General features: G+C 35.6%; 2 protein-coding genes across 4 annotated transcripts in view; one reads left to right on the forward strand and one right to left on the reverse strand.

Annotated features, from left to right (window-relative positions):
* Positions 1–17,623, forward strand: part of LOC142334506 (WD repeat-containing protein 13-like) — a 224,384-nt gene that overhangs the window by 82,232 nt on the left and 124,529 nt on the right. The gene's annotated exons all lie outside the window — the stretch shown is intronic.
* LOC142334505 (microtubule-associated protein 1 light chain 3 beta-like) lies at positions 9,795–15,921 on the reverse strand. Its single transcript, XM_075382595.1, has 3 exons — positions 15,698–15,921; positions 14,679–14,841; positions 9,795–13,505 (listed from the first exon to the last, which is right to left on the reverse strand). Exons 1-3 carry the CDS (start codon positions 15,744–15,746, stop codon positions 13,271–13,273), a joined length of 447 nt encoding a protein of 148 aa, XP_075238710.1. The 5' UTR covers positions 15,747–15,921; the 3' UTR covers positions 9,795–13,270.

Genomic DNA, 17,623 nt, shown 5'->3' on the forward strand with positions numbered 1-17,623 from the left:
AAAGATTACTTAAAAACTTAACATGCTTAAGTTAATCTTGTTGTAAAAACCATGCTTCTCTCATTTATGGCCAGCATGTAATGCTCAAATCTGCGGCCTATCATTTAAACAATTCAGTGATAACAAAAATTATAACTAGTTTGAGATTGATTGACTATTCGGGTCACATAATATTAAGTAAAAACATGAATGCATTATAGACGCAAGATTCTGAAAAACAAATGGTATTTTTACGTTAGCAATAATCTCTTCATTCATCAAAACTACACACAAATACTGGTTTGAGAAGTCAGTTAATTACAGCAATTAGAACCACAACAAAGCAAAGCCGCTACCAAATAAGATCAAAGAACTGACCTTTCCATAAAGATCAGACCAAAACGAGAAACAATTAAAACTGAAAGCCTAAAATAAAAAAATACAACTAAAAATTTAAATTTGAGGCACGCAAGGGTTAAATCTTTGCAAAAAAAACGAAATAAAAACGACCTCAACTAAAGATTAAAATTTTTGAAGCCTCATTACATTAAAAATAACCCCAAAACTTGTCAATTATTTCAATTATCATTACTTAGTGGTTCTATTCATTGCATGGGACGATTTCCATCAATTTTATTAACGATCGACAACTTTCCCATTTTTGAGTTGTCAATACTGAATGGTTTAAGTTGTCTCCAGAGCCATTTCTGGTAAGCTTGTTTCAGATGAATAAACACTTAGATTGATAAATACGATTTTCAAAACGATTGTATTCATCAAGTTTTTTTCACTTGTGTCGTTGTTGCCCAACTATTTCACGTGCCTTGATCGAAACCTCATTTTCAAGACCTTAAACGCTTGCAATACTCTATGCTTTCAGTAGCAAAAACACTGATTGGTATGACTTCCGGAAAACATTAAAAGTTCTTCGGGCGGCTTCATTTCACAGTTTTAATTATATTAATTACATAAAAATACCTATTCAAACATACCATAACTACAAATCGCAGGAAAAAAGAAAACATTGATTTACCAGACAGAGATTGGGATTAAAGCAAGAAAAAAAACGATTCATTTACAAAAAAGTCAAAAGTGACTTACTTCGATCAGACCTCAAGCTCCTGTTAGTTACACAAGCTGCTGTGGCTTAATTAAAGAAAAATGGATTAGCATTATTCGCAAAAAGCATTAGAAATTGTAAATAAGACTAATTAGAACAAAGTTCAAACCCGGACATTTAAAATTGGGCTTTATGGATATACTCAGTCTCAACCATAGAATTAGTTTTTCATATTGAATATGCTCATTTCCGATTGCTGAGCATCTTTAAAGTAATTTGGACAGAATGAGCGATGATAAAGGTAACCTAGAAAAACTAGACAAAAGGTCGAAGGGCTGCAAATATTTACAAATTTTTGTTTGAAGTAAAACAAAGCAGGAAAAGTCTTGAAATACTATCCAAAAAATTTATCAAGCCAATGAAATGCCCAACCTGTCCAGAATAACAATTGTACAAAACTGGCCAAACAAGGAAGCACACAGCTTCTTTAGTATGGAAAAAAATAATAGCAGCATTTCATTTGCATACTTTTGTTACCAACGTGTTGAATATCAAGGGTTCCTACCAAAAATAACGCGAAAATGTTCATCAAAGAAATATCTTGAACGAAAATAAAAGATCCGGCAAAATCAAACGTCGAAAAATTTTAGAGAGATTGCCAGAAAATAGTTGCGATAGACCTGAAGTTTCCAGAGGATTTTTAAAAAGAACAAACAAATTTTTTTTTTGGCCCTTTTGCAACTTAATACCCTCCAAGCCTTACCTTTTGATTCCGTTTCAAAAACTCAGAAGTCACGGAAACATCTTTAAAAAAAGTGGAAATATTTTCAATAAACAGATCACCAATACAATCTTTGGACTGCAAAAAAAACCAAGAGGGCCATAATCCCGCAATCGCTGGGCGGCTATTAATTAGAAAAAATACAAAGAACCTCAAGCTTCTTATTGCTCATCCTTTCAGAATGAACACAATGTAGTGCCTCAAAGCCAAAACCACACAGGAAAACAGCTACAGGCTCTTGATAAACGAGTTTCAGATACCGCTGTTTCTAAAATTTATGAAAATTATGTCTTCAAAACCTATTCTGTGCTGCTGAAATCTATTTACTATACCAGCTTCAGAAATTGTTATTTCCAAAGTTGCAAAAACTGAGAAATAAAAATTCCCCACTTTTCGCATTTTGTTGACGCTGCGAAGAAGATGAAAAAAATGCATACAAACTCATCTCTATTAAATGTGACCAATGTCAATTTCGGAATCATTTAATAGAAAAAGCGCAAAAAAATCAAAATGCGGAATTAAAAACTCCAAAACTGAATTAAAGCCACAAATTTAGGGCTTTCTAGAGATTCCAGTACACTATGCAATTCAAAGTCTACTAAGGCGAGATAAGGGAAACTAATGCGAATTAATTGTCACTGTTTTACCTTTAACCCAACAGTCGATAAAAAAATGTGTGTATAGATCCCAAAATCAAAGACAGCACCAATTTGATCCAATTTCTCTAGATAAAAGAAAATGTATGAAAGCAAGAAAAGCAGGGACAATGACGAGGACAATTAAAGAAATTTAAAGTGAAGGCTACATACGAAAATTAAAAGATTAACCACATACAACCATAAAATTAAAAAGCACAGTGAACAGTTTAGAACACTGAGGCTCAATTTTTTGAGGAAAAAAATTGAAAGTCTCCTTGACAATCTGTGTTTAACTCTCCACAAAAACAAAATCAGTCACCAAAAATCTGCAAACCAAAGTAGGGCTGTTATAAAGTAGTGCTGTTATAAAGACCCGATTTCATTGGGGGGTTTTAGCAGAAATACCACAAATTTTATAATGCTATTTGGCATTACATGTACAAAAGGAAGACTCATCAATGAAAAAGAAAAACTAAAATGTAAGGTTGAAGTAGTCTACGGTTTTCGATCCTTTGAGGGCTGATTTAGTACATTTTGAACAGACATTGGAAAAAAATATTTTCGAGTTTTGACTTCACAACGCCAACTTTTCAAAATATCGAATTCCAACAAAACTTGAAAACGCTCGATCGTGTTTGTTCCAGTGGAGCTATTCGTAGACTTACAACGCTGCTCATTTTTGTAACCAAAAACTCAAGATTACTTTATTGGAACTAAAAACACGCCAAAAAGACAGCATAGTAGACACATAATAGAGCCAGACTTAAAATCAAATTTACTTTTGATGAACTGTAAACTCAGGACTTCTTTTGGTGATGCTTTTAAATGATTAATTTAAACAAAATTTCTCATAAACATTATATAGTTATGAAAACCTTGGCGTTTATTAAATTTCTTTAAATCATGGTTTCATGGAGAAATGTTCTACAGGTTTAAACTTCATCAAAACTTGCAAAAATTTTGTGACTAAATTGTTGAAAACCATTCCATGGCATAAAGAAACTATACAGCAACCTAATACCAAAGTCGAGAGGAGATTTCATGGCCCCCGAGACTGAAAATGAAAACAATTCAAAAACACTGCAAGTTTTATCAAAAAATTAAAGTTCGTGACATTAAAAAGTTGAAAACCATTCCATTGACACAAAAATTATGCATTAGCCAATAATCAGAACCTGGAGGAGTTTTCTGGCCCCTGAGGCTAGGAAAACTCAACAAGAAATAACAAATGTTATCAAATTCGTGACATCAATGTTTTAAAACCATTCCATTGCCAATAAAAACAATGCAGTACCTCATTCAGTCTGAAACAAATGCAGGTTTGTGAGGCTGGAAAAGTTGGTATCAAATTTTGTGTTGCTGTTTGCAGTACCAATATATAGCTCAAAAAGAGTAATTATATGGGCAACAGACATTTATCAACTTTGACAACCGTCAGTTCAAGACTAATCAACCAAGAAACTCAAAAATGACAACAAAAATTGCTCCATTTTCGTCTCGAAAACTACTAACGATGCTTTGACCTTAAAAAAGGCCTTTCCAGCAACTACACCACTCTGAGCACGTAAAGGACTACTAAAACAAGCCATGGCGCCCTCTTGCAACTTAATATGTTAAGCCGTCGAGCTTTACCCTTGGATTCCGTTTCAAAAACTCAAAAGGCCTGGAAAAAGGTGTGGAAACATATTTAAAAAACAGATCAATAATAAAATCCAAACTTTTTGGGTTGCAAAAACCAAGAGAGGGCCGAAAATAGCAACAGCAATCGCTGGGCGGCCATTAATTAGAAAGAACCTCTGAAGTTTCTTAGTGTTCATGCTTTCAGAATGAACAAAATGTAGTGCCTCAATGCCAAAAGCACGCAGGAAAAAAGCTGCGCGCTCTTGGAAAATTAGTTGCAGATACAGTTAAGTACCTGTAATTTCTGACAAACTGTCTTCAAAGCCTATTCTGCACTGCTGCAATCTGTTTACTAAACCAGGCTCCAGCTTTAGAAAGTGTTGTTTCCAAAGTTGAAGAAAATGAGAAAACAAAAATTCCAAACATTTACGCATCTAATTGGCGCTGCCAACGCAGATACCTTGAAAAACCATGAAGAAGAGGGAAAAGCATTCCCAGGAAGTCATCCCTATTAAATGTGACCAACGTCAGTTTAGGAATCATTTAACAGTTCAGGCGCAAAAATCAAACTAAGGGATCAAAAACTACAAAAATGACTGAAGGCCAAAAATGGAGGCATTTCCAGCAATTCTAACACATTATGCAATTCAAAGTCTAATAAAGTGAGCTAAGGGAAACTAATGCGACATGATTGCCACTGTGGTTTACCTGTGTAACCCAACAGTCGATGAAAAAATGTGTGTAATCATCCTTTAATCCAAGACAGCAACAATACGATCCAATTCCTATAGATTAAATGTATTAACACAAGAATAGCAGGGCCAATGACGGCGATTATTAACTTAACTTACAGAGAGGGGTAACAGAAACTACATAAGAAATATGAAAAGGTCAAAAATTTAAACGCACAGTGAAAAGTTTAGAACAACGAGGTTCACTTTTTTGAGGAAAAAAAATTATAAAAATTCGTTAACAATCCAGTTGTTCAAGAACTTCTGAATATTGCCACTTGTATCTGTCTACAAAAAAATCGGTCAGCAAAAATTTGCTAACCGAACAGTAGGGCGGTTATATATTTCCTAGCCCCAAATTATTGGTGTTTGAACAGGAAGGCCATAAAGTTTAGTATGCTATCAGGCATTATATCCAAAAAAGAAGGAGGTCTTATTAATTAAAAAGATCAATTCAGTAGTAAGGCCAAAGGAGTTCTCACAAGGTTTTAAATCTTAAGAGGGTTGAATTAGTACATAGCACTTTGTTGTTTGGGCAGACTACATAAATGATTAACATTTTGAAATACTTGCAAATTTTAAATTCACAAGGCCAACTTTTCAAAAAACCGAATTTGAACAACATTTGAAAAAGCTCGACCGAGTTTGTTCCAGTGGAGCAATTCGTAAATTCACGACGCTGCCCATTTTTCTATCCAAAAACCCCAGATTAGTTAATTCGAACTTAAGCCATGCCAAAGAGACAAAATAGGAGACACATAATAGAATCAGACTTAAAATCCCAATTTCTAACAGTATGTGATGAAAAAATTAAACCTTTTCGCAAATACCAATAAAACAGACAAATGATATTGATATAAAACAGACAAATGATATTGATATTTTACATAACTTGCAATTGAAATTAAAAATTTACATTTGAAGAACTGTAAATTCAAGAGTTCTTTTGAAGATCCTTGTGGTTGAATAAATTACGCAAAGTTTCTCTTAACATTAAATAGTTATATGAAAAATTCGGCGTTTATCAAATTTCTTTAAATCATGATTTTTTGGAGAATCATTCTACAGGTTCAAATTTTATCAATTTACTTTCTAAGTAAATTGTTGAAATATGTTCCATGGCATAAAGGAACTATACAGCAACCTCTTACCAAAGTCTAGACGAGGTTTCATGGCCCCTGATGCTGGAAAACGACAAATTTTCAAAAAAAACTGCAAATTTTATCAAAAAACTGCTAAAAATCGTGACATTAAAATGTTGAAAACCATTCCATTGACACTTGAAACTATTCCTATTATCAAACCTGGAGAAGATTTTCTGACTCCGGAGGCTAGAAAAACTGAAAAATAAAATTTCAAATTCTTGAAAAAATTACATTTTTTAAAAAAAATGCTTATATTGGTGATTCAAAAATTGTTGGAAACATTTGCATTGCATTGCCGTTAGGCTGGAAAAATTATCGTGTAGCTGTTTGAAGTACCAAAATAAAGCTCATTAAGTCTCGCAAAAGACTTAAAAACTGCTACAACCATCAGTTCAAGACTAATCAACCAAAACACTCAAAAATTGACTAAAAACAAGAAAAAGTGCACCATTCTGGTCTCAAAAACTACTGAAAATGATCAAATGACCTTGAATAAGGGCCTTTCTAGCAATTAAATCACTCTAAGCGCTTAAAGAATTACTAAAGCCCACTAAAGCTCTCTTGAAACTTAATACCCGCCAAGCTTTACCTTTTCATTCCGTTTCAAAATCTCATCGATGGATTTATTCTGTCTCAAACATAGAATTGGTTTTTCATATTGAATATGCTCACTTCCGATTGCTGAGCATCTTTAAAGTAATTTGGACAGAATGAGCGATGATGAAGGTAACATAGAAAAACTAGTCAAAATGGCGAAGGGCTGCAAATATTTACAATTTTTTGTTTGAAGTAAAACAAAGCAGGAAAAGTCTTGAAATACTATCCAAAAAATTGATCAAGCCAATGAAATGAAAATAATAGCAGCATTTCATTTGCATACTTTTGTTACCAACATGTTGAATATCAAGGGTTCCTACCAAAAAAAGAACTCGAAAACGTTCATCAAAGAAATATCTTGAACGAAAAATAAAAGATCCGGCAAAATCAAACGTCGAAAAATTTTAAAGAGATTGCCAGAAAATAGTTGCGATAGACCTGAAGTCTCCAGAGGATTTTTTTTCAAAAAGAACAAAAAACTTTTTGTCCCTCTATCAACTTAATACCCTCCAAGCTTTACCTTTTGATTCCGTTTCAAAAACTCAGAAGTCACGGAAACATCTTTAAAAAAGTGGAAATATTTTCAAAAAACAGATCACCAATACAATCGTTGGACTGCAAGAAAACCAAGAGAGGGCCATAATCCGGCAATCACTGGGCGGCTATTAATTAGAAAAAATACAAAAAACCTCAAGCTTCTTATTGCTCATCCTTTCATAATGAACACAATGTAGTGCCTCAAAGACAAAACCACACAGGAAAACAGCTACAGGCTCTTAAAAAACTAGTTTTCAGATACCGCTGTTTCTAAAATTTTCGAAAATTATGTCTTCAAAACCTATTCTGTGCTGCTGAAATCTATTCACTATACCAGCTTCAGAAATTGTTATTTCCATAGTTGAAAAAGTGAAAAAAAAATCCGCACTTTTTTACGCATTTTGTTGACGCTGCGAAGAAGAAAAAAAATTCATACACACTCATCTCTATTAAAAATGACCAATGTCACTTTCGGAATCTTTTAATAGAAAAAACGCAAAAAATCCAAATAAGGAATTAAAAACTCCAAAACTGAATTAAGGCTTGTGGCCTTCTAGTGATTTCAATACACTATGCAATTCAAACTCTACTAATGCGAGATAAGGAAGACTAATTGCCACTGTTTTACCTTTGTAACCCAACAGTCGATGAAAAAATGTGTGTATACATCACATAATCAAAGACAGCACCAATACGATCCAATTTCTCTAGATTGAAAATGAATGAACGCAAGAATAGCAGGGACAATGACGACCAACATTAATGAAATTTACAGAGAAGGCTAACAAAAACTGCATAAGAAACATGAATAAGAAACATAAAGTCAAAAACTTAAAACGCGCAGTGAGAAGTTTAGAACACTGAGGCTCAATTTTTTTGAGCAAAGAAAAAAAAGCAAATTTCCTTAAAAACATATACAGTTGTTCACAAGCTCTTAAATGATACCACTTGTTTATATCTCCATACACGCAAAAAAAATCGGTCAGCGAAAACTTGCTAATCAAAAAGAAGGGCTGTTGAAAACTTCCTAGCCCCAATTTCATTAGGGGTTTGAACAGAAATGCCATTAAGTTTAGCATGCTATTTGGGATTTTATCCACAAAAGGGAGACTTATTAATGAAAAAGGACAACTCAAAAGTAATGTTAAATGAAATCTCATAAGATTTTAGATCATAAGAGGGTTGAATTAGTACATAACACCTTTTTGTTTGGGCAGACTACATAAATTTATAACTAACCTTTCAACAGATATTGAAAATAAAATATTTGCAAATTTTGACTTCACAAGGTCAACTTTTCAAAATATCGAACTTGAGCAAAATTTGAAAAAGCTCGACCGAGTTTGTTCCAGTGGAGCAATTCGTAAATTCACGACGCTGCTCATTTTTCTATTCAAAAACCCCAGATTACTTAATTCGAACTTAATCCATGCCAAAGAGACAAAATAGGAGACACATATTAGAGTCAGAGTTAAAATCCCAATTTCTGACAATATGTGATAAAAAAAAACAAATTTCTCGTAAATACTAATGAAACTGATGATAATTGACACTTTCCATGCTTTGCAACTTTAATTTAAAATTTACATTTGACGAACAGTGAACTCAGGATTTCTTTTGGTGATGCTTTTAATTGATTAACTGAAGCAAATTTTCTCTTATCATTAAATAGTTATAAAATATTCGCCGTTTATTAAATTTCTTTAAATCATGGTTTCTTGGAAAATCGTTCTACAGGTTCAAAAACCTTTCGAAAGAAAAACAGATAAAATGTTTTTTAAATCAAAAAATATTCTACAACTCGCGTCAATAAAACTAAATTATGCAAAGATACAGGGGTTGAAACCAAGGGAAAAAGAAAAACAATCTTCGTTGGAATTGAAACAAGTAAAAATGAAAATTGACTACAAGTAACCTTCGATAAAGTAACCTTTTATGCGACATAACTCATTAAGTTATCAACGAAAATAGCGTTCTTTTGAACTTAATGTAAGGACGCAGGTCACTTGGAAAAAGTGTGGGAAGTCTAATTACAAGCTGAGAGCAGAATTTTTTAGTGAGGCAAGCAGCTAATCAAAGCTTGTATCAAGCTTAAACGCCAGTCATGGTGTTACGTACTTTTCATTAACTTAACACCAAAACCAGGAAAGTGACGCATCCGCTTTAACTTAAATAATTAAGAAAAATGGTATTAAAAACTTTTTAGAAACGTTATGCAACTTCTAACGATACATTTGACAAAACTATTTTAAAAACTGTAACGCTGTTCGTGTCGTGAAAAGGACAACTCAACAAGAGCCCCAGCCATGTCATCGCTTTATCGAAAAAATCATCTGAAGTCCGAAATTACTGCAAATGTTGTTCCTCAAATGCGAACACATGAATAATGCTTCTAGTGGCTCTTGAACCCTAAAAGCTAGATCTAGTATCACTCAATGCTAACAATTCTCTCAAACGACGGATTTATTGACCCCAACTTTGACTCAAATTAAGTTGTACTCAATTCCGAAGGGAAGCAGAGAAACCATCTAAAACTAGGCTCTGATAATGAAATTGACTTTAAGCTCACTGGTGTTAATTTGTAATTTTTACTCAGGTTATGATTTTTACAAGCAGCGTTCAAAGCCTTTGATTTGAAGGTATTCGCTCTTTGGCAAGACTCGGAATCTTCAGCGCTTCATTTTTGAGAATGTGGCCGATTAAAAATTTGATGACAAAATACTCTATTCTGCTCACTCATGGAAACTGATTTTGCATTTATTCATCAATTGAACCGTCTTAAAAAGATTACCACTAGTAAATACTCAATCTCTGAATGCAACAAATAGTAGTTGTTGTATAGTAATACTGATACGTAAATTGCAACATTTGCAAATTCAAAATTAAAATTCATCAATTACATAGTAAGGCCTATTATTTACATATATTTACCAACTTCACATGTACGGTAGCAGGTTGATTGGGGGCAAGTAAGGATCTAGGAGGCGGGTAGTTATGAAATTGGGTTGTGGGAGATAAGTATTATTGAGAGGGGGGGTAGTTAAGGGGTTAGCTGGTCACATGATGGCTAATACACAACTTAGTGGACACAACACACGTTTTTGATAGTAATTTTAAAGTTGGTTGAAATTGGAAGCAATAGCTACATAGCACCGGAAACGGAATCTAATAATCATCTTCATCAATCTTCAACCAGTTCATTAAAATTCTTGCATAGGACATCCTATACATCAAACACTTGACAAGGGACTTATTTATTTAAAAAGCATGATCTGATTTCCATACATTACAAGCGCGCTGCTTCTCGTGGCCTTTCACTGCCATCACATCATCAAATGTTAAACAATAGTAGGTTCGAAATCCTTTCTCTAAACTGGGTGTGTTCAATTCGAAGCGATGCTCCATATATGACCAAACTACCAAACGATGATCCAGGCCTTTGAACATGATCTGGCTCTTGTGTGATGTTAGTTAGTTACAGTGTCTAGCCTAATGGTAGGTGAATGATGAAACTGGTCTCAATATCATATTTGCTAGAGCCGCATTAAGTTGATCTGATCAACAGTAAATATACTTGGTCTTTGTCTTAGCCATCTGTCGGAAAGCTGACTTGGCCTATTCTATTCTCCGTATTTTGATTACCAATCAATCTCTGCACAATTAGTGAGATCTTTTATCTCTTTAGCTGATAAAATTAGAAGGACAAAGGCCCCCAGCCCACGGATGATGTACGTGAAACTGTGTTAAAAGCTACATACAGATCATCATATTTCACACACTTTGCTGGTATTATAATTGTAAGAGCTAAGAGAACACTTATCAAACGTCCTCTATTTAATTATAATCCATTAATGCAATGAACGCATGCTGTTCAAGATTTAAAAACTAAGCTAAGACGTTTGGTTCCAGTAGACAAAACTCAGTTTGATGTCAAACTACAATTGATAGCAAATCTTTGGCCACATGTGTCACTACTGTTTTCATCCCACAAATATTTGCTCGCTTATACCAATTTCATCATAGACAATTAAACAGTTTAAATATACCAAATACGGAAGGCAAATTGACTTTAGATAAGGAGAAATGACGTTAAGAATTTGAGATGCGGCGCGCTGGTGAATGGGACAACAAAGCGAACAACCGTCGCGAATAAGGGACAGACGCATCAATAAAATGAAGAGCTCTCCTATCGTAAATATAACAGATTTGTTCCGGCTATGACCACTCCTCCCACTTTAGCATTACTTGCACAACCTAACAAAAATGATTCTTTAGCACTAGCTGTATTTTGTTAAATCATAAACCGTAGAGGGAGGAGTGACATAATTGAATCGGAAATAAGCTCTCAAAAATTGTAAACAATTCATCAATTTTGCTTCCCAAAGTAAACAATCGAATCAGCTTCTATCCCAATGGTACTCACTTTCGCCAATATACAAGGAAAAAAAATTCCTTTCGTTTCATCAAGCGATTTAAATGTAAGTTGACAATGAGGTCGCCAGGGACAGAAAAAGTTGATGAAAAATGACCAGGAGTACGTTGGGCACTGTTTCCACTTACAATTTGCGTCTGTTCACAAGCAATGGTTCATTCTTGCAAAGCTTTTACGTTTTTAAAACACAATACTGCGGTCTGTGATCTAAGGTCTATGATCTTCAATTGTTAAAGCCATTTTAAAAATCAGGACACGCAAGAAAGATCATTTAACATCACGCTTTTTTCGCGACTGCCGAAATCTCAGAAGTTGAATAAAAGACACTGAAAATAATTACATTAATCAGTCTCATGATTTCATCATTTCGCCAATTCAATTCTTTAGATTAGGAAACAGTACCTGCGTTAAAAAGCATAGTAAGTCAAAGTACCAAACGGCAGTTTCAGCAAAGTTTTAAAGTAGAATAAACAAATTCCCACTCACTGATTTGACTACATTAAAGACTTTCCAAGAACAGCTCTCATGCACAAAGCCACCCTTCAGGTCAAAAAGACATTCAAAGAAATTGTACTTTCAAAAAATACCACAAACAATTTAACTGTGGATTTTTGTTTTAACTAATTCAATGGAAAAAGCTTATCGGTAAAGCCTTTTTCACGCGATTATGTTGAATTTGATATATGCTTTGGAGTTATCTAACCTAATTATACAATATATTAAGCAGCAGTAGCACGCACGATGACTCATCCCCACCTCCGATGAAGGTTTTGCACCTACCGGGGCATCTACGTATAGCAATACTATTCTAGTTTAGATGTTACTGAAAATTGACAGCCACATAAAGCACCATTACACATACACAACAGCTTTCCCCATTACAATTTGTCCGCTCTATCATCATTACTGGACCTATTCTGCTTTGGACAACCAGTTTTTTCTGCATATCTTGAAAATTTTATAAAACTTAAGAATTTTTACTTTTAAGTCTTATGTAGCTATAGCAATTGTACATTCCCAAAACTTTTAAATCAATTCAGCTTCCCTCGATTAACTTCACTGAAAAGTAATTCCAGTAATTCTGTATTCACGTTTGAGTCAAACTCCATTACTTGATAAAAGCAATTTAAAGGCCCATATTAGCTCCGCAACAGAATAGATCCAAATAGCAAATTTCCATTCGAATCCAATGTTAGAGAAGGAAAGCAGTGATTACAATGTGCCCATCCATATAAGGACGTTAGACCTGTATTTTACAGCAGCAGTAGCATTAGTTGTTCACTCAATTAAAAACTTTTATTGCTCTGTTAAAAGAGGTACTTTGTAAGTTCAATTGATATTAACTTATTCACACAACTATTGGTTGAAGCACTCAGCTCTTATTCCACTTTCAGGCTCATTCTTTTCTTCAAATAATTGACAATAATTTCTCGCTCGAACACTGAGATTTTTGATCTTTGTAGGATATGATTCCTTTAGCTACACGTTGAGGCACATTTTATCTTTCTCAATTTGATTCACTATTTTACAGTCACTCATTTTCGTACTATGTTAGGGTTAAGATGCCGAATTAATTAAATTGCCACCAGAGCCACTACTTCAGACAACGTGAACTATTTTCGATGTTGGTCTGATTGAGATATTGACAAGGATGTTGTAGCTCTTGCACTGTTGGGAATAACTGTATGTATCAAATAGGGGAACGCTAGATAATATTTCCAAAGGTGTTCTAGTATAACTGTAGCAAGGGCTAATGTGGCATGTTTGAGGTACCGGAGGCAGAATTTGAGTCGAAGTTTGAACACATGTCTGCGTATCCTGCTCCTTCTCCGAACATCTCATGTGATGCGTAAGTCATGTATAGGAACCCGTCGGCGTCTCGCTCGTCTCTGTAAAGCTCTGATAGTGTAGTGGACATTGAGGCGATTGACTTGTTGTTCACGATTAGGTAGAAGGCCTGGGTGGAGCTGAGTGACATTCTATTTCTAAACAGAGCGCAAGCGTTTTCTTTATGTTATACTCCCCCTGGTTACAAAATATGTTTAATTACAAAGCCAATCATTCTATAATAAAAACGGTGTCCCGCTTTTTCACACCTATGCATTTAACCCCCTATCATTTAACCCCGACTTATTCACCCCTGTAGCACTTAGCCCCTCTATCTTTTAACCCCTCTATCTTTTAACCCCTCTATCTTTTAACCCCTCTATCATTTCACCCCGATTTTAACCTTTCTATAAAATAAGGATTAATAAATTAGCAATATAATAATTTGGTCCTGCCTCGCAGGCCATGGCCATGCCTCAGTTGCCCATGGGAATTGATATGAAACTATCACAACCGAACGTGGGATTAATTTATCCACTTAATTATGACAAAACGTGCTTTTAATGTCGACTGCTAATTGATGGGATGAAATGATAGAGGAGTTAAATGATAGAGGAGTTAAATGATAGAGCGGTTAAATGATGTGGTGTTAAAATATGCGGGGGTTAAATAAATCGGGGTGAAAAGAAGTAGAACCATAAAAACACATTGGCCTAGTTTCAAATAGGTTGCTACGAAGAACAGAAAATTCGTTCCGAATAAAAACGCTTTTTTCCGAAACCATTTACAACTGAGACAAAATATGCCAACCAAAACCTTGATCCAGTTCACCCATGCATGAAAAAACTGTATCGGTCATTTTCACTCGAAAATAGTCGCCATTTAGTGCAATACTAGTTTAATTTACGGAGTTTTTTGGAATATTTAGTCGGTTGGTCACGCGAATTTAAGTACAAGCAAATTGCTGATTTGAATGAAACTTTACTTCTATCTAAAACTGCTTTCTTAAAGTGCACCTGGGAGAGACACTACCTTTTTGGGTCTTTCCCGTTATACCCCCCCCCCCTCCCCAGCTTAGTGGTATATCCCCTATATCCCCCAATCATGGTAAATATACCATAAGGGGGGCTGTAATTTCATCGGGTGTGGGGTGTACACGCATTCTCGTGGTAGACACATTTAGGTTTGGTGAGCACCATCCAACCAGGTTGGACGCTACTACGTTGAGGCTAGCTATCTTAGATTTGTGAGAGCAACTGAGATAGTGAGAGTAACGGTCTAGATACGGAGTTCATATAAAGGAACAAATGAGTAGTTTTGTTCTTACTTACCTGATGATAGTAACAAATTGCGACATGGTGATCTCTTGAGGCACTAAGAACTTTGTTTTATCCAAGGCGGGAAGGCTCTTCTCCTTGTGATATTTCTCTACTATTACAGGCACTTTTTGGGGAAACTTGGCCCGAATTCCTGACGCCTCTTCCTTCCGCTGAGCTAAAAAACACAAATGAACTGCAATTAGAATAAAAAAATAAATAGACAGTGTTTACTAAGCATAACAATTTCAGTTCCACATTACAAGCCCTGACCCATTTGTTAATGACGCACCATTGTCATTCACTTTAAGTCACTCGCTTGTTCGCTGCTACGTAGGGGAAAGTGCCCAGTAACTGCGTGGGAGGGAAAGGTTGCGTAATGTACAAAGGAAAGGTTGCTACATAAAAAATGAGGGTGTGATAACTGAAAAGACTCACTAATAATTCGAGTCTTTCCTTTATAGCCACCACGAAATTATAGTCCCCTCCCCCCAATTGTGGCATGTTTACCGTGATTGGGGGGGGCTCTAGGTTATCTGACCACTAAGGTACTAAGGTGGGGGGGGGGGGGGGGGGTGGGGTTATAATGGGAAAGACCCAATAATTCACTGATCAACAATGATAATGTAAATTTCGGCTCTCTTATTCCGTATGCCCCCCGTGTGGGCATATTCTTTGGGGTCTTTCCCATTACAGCCCCCCGCCCCACCCCTCCTCCACCAGCTTAGTGGTCACATAGCCTACAGCCCCATCATGGTAAACATACCACAATGGGGTTATAATTTCGTGGGGGAGGGGGCTATAATGGGAAAGACCCATTATTTTTACCCCCAATCGGACGTGCCATATTGACTTATTATGTAATGGCACGTGTTGTAAATGGCGAGCATAATTTGAGGGGAGTAAAGTTCCTTTAGAATAAAAATCCCAAATCTCCATAACGACGAGAGGCTTGAGAACAGAATCGAGACATTCATTCATCCCTTAGATGCTATTCAAGTAGAAAGAAATGCTCCAGCTCTTGGTTTACTCACCAAAAGTTTTTCGCTCTTTGAACGTCTTGGCTCCCCGTTCATCTGGCATCTCGCATAATAATATTCAAACGTCTGAAAAATGAGATCGGTACACAAAACGCAATATTGAAGGCGTTTCTATTTTTACGCATTCACATTTGGCCTCTATGGATGGATCATGGTAGAATTGGTTGCTGCTTATCGCAAGCACAATCAAATAAGGCGGGAGACTCCATCTTTGCCAGAAGTCACTTTTCATAGAATCACCGAATTATGTGGATTGCTGATAGCATTCGGTGGACAATTGATAGTCACATACACTCTATTTTTCTACTATTGATTGTTATTTCGATTGTCCTTCGTTGTTTAAAATTCCAGATCAAAATCAAATGTAAGAGCTCTTTATTTGTTTGCCCATAAATGTTTCTCTCGAGACAATTGATAAAATGTGCTTTTCTCTAGGTCTTCGGGGAGGAGTAAGCAGTGAAAATAAATTTAAGTCCTACCAAAAATTTAAAAATATGGTCTTCGTACTATTCAATTCTTGGATACTATTTTCCGTTTGTGATACCCCCCCCCCCATGAGACGGGTGAACATTAAAGTTGTTGTTGTTGGGAATTTACGACTGCTTGTCGAGGGGTCGTTCTGACCCTTGAGTCTTGCTTTTCGAGAATTGTCCGTAAATTTCTGCATCGGTGACAATCGCAACACAGTTGCCACGGGCAGATATTTTGAGTGATATTAACTAACGATTTATTAACAAACTTCCACATCAGGTTTAGTATTCGGTTTTTCAGTCCTCGCGGTTCCATAAAATTTATTTCAAAGTTCAAAACAACTGGCGATTGTGCTGAAGGTAGAAATCGGTGGACATTTTTCAAAAAGTATAGAAGGGAAGAGATTCCATTAGCTTGCTGTAAAGACTCAACAACAACAACAAAGTGAAATAAATAGTTTTTAAACATTTTCAAATAAAATTTTTTATTAAAAGAATGTCCATCCCTTATAGGATAGTCAGTCAACTTGGGGGCAGCAAATCAACTCCTGTAAACATTTATAAATTCTGACAGTAGTCAACATCGAATTAGCATCAACTGCAAATTATATAAAACAGCATGCAGAAAATTGATTTAAAAAAAAACACTATGATCGATTTTTGAAGAAGCGCAACATAGATGAGAACCACCTCGCTCCTAGAATAGCAATCTCCCCTCCTCACATGTCGCCTGAGCGTGCGAGATCCGTGGAGCCATATGACTGAGCTTCGAAACAGTATGTGATGATGGAAACATAGGAGTCATCCTTTTTTTCCCTTAGCTTCACTGCGATGCGTTTCACTTTGGAAGCTTCGATTCAGATCTACTGAGATATATTCTGGTCCCACCCCTTGAGATCTATTCTGCTCCGTCCACCCCCCCCCCCCCCCCAGTGTTTTTACGCCTACAATAATAAACTACATGTTATAGTTTTTAAACATGTAATTAAATAGTGTGGGGGGCGTAAAAATTATATACCCACAAAGCTGAGGGCCCGAAATAGAAAACTATAAATCTTTTGTGTGAACACAATAAGCAAAAAAATAAGAATTTTTTCAACTTAAGTTAAGAATTTTTTCCAGCCCCTCCCCATTGCAACTGTGTTGCTGTAAAGCAAGTCTAAATGTAAAATTAGCTGTCTTCTGGGGACCTAAAATTATAAACCAACTGCGATGGCCCAAATCACGTGTAGATTAAGAAAAATACCATTATTTCACCTAATTGTTTTAGCCTAATTGTTGTGAAAAACTTATTAAACAGTATCGCATCTATTCTGTTTCGGCCCCCCAGCTTAGTGAGCATAAATCTTTTAGGACCCCCCGGCGCACGTGCAATTTTCTTACATAGTAATGTGCTATATAATAACATATAATTTGTAACAGGGGGTCATAAAAATACTGGGGGGCCGAA

This window comes from Convolutriloba macropyga, chromosome 2 (genome assembly GCF_964194025.1).
Source record: "Convolutriloba macropyga chromosome 2, txConMacr16.3, whole genome shotgun sequence".
NCBI lineage: Eukaryota > Metazoa > Xenacoelomorpha > Acoela > Convolutidae > Convolutriloba > Convolutriloba macropyga.

Excerpts from the sequence above, each read along its gene's own strand:
- LOC142334505 (XM_075382595.1), bottom strand. The coding sequence starts at position 15,746 with ATGCCAGATGAACGGGGAGCCAAGACGTTCAAAGAGCGAAAAACTTTT. Across the intron at positions 14,842-15,697 it reads CAAAGAGCGAAAAACTTTTG|CTCAGCGGAAGGAAGAGGCG; the intron begins GTGAGTAAACCA and ends TGTGTTTTTTAG. Across the intron at positions 13,506-14,678 it reads CAATTTGTTACTATCATCAG|AAATAGAATGTCACTCAGCT; the intron begins GTAAGTAAGAAC and ends CGCTCTGTTTAG.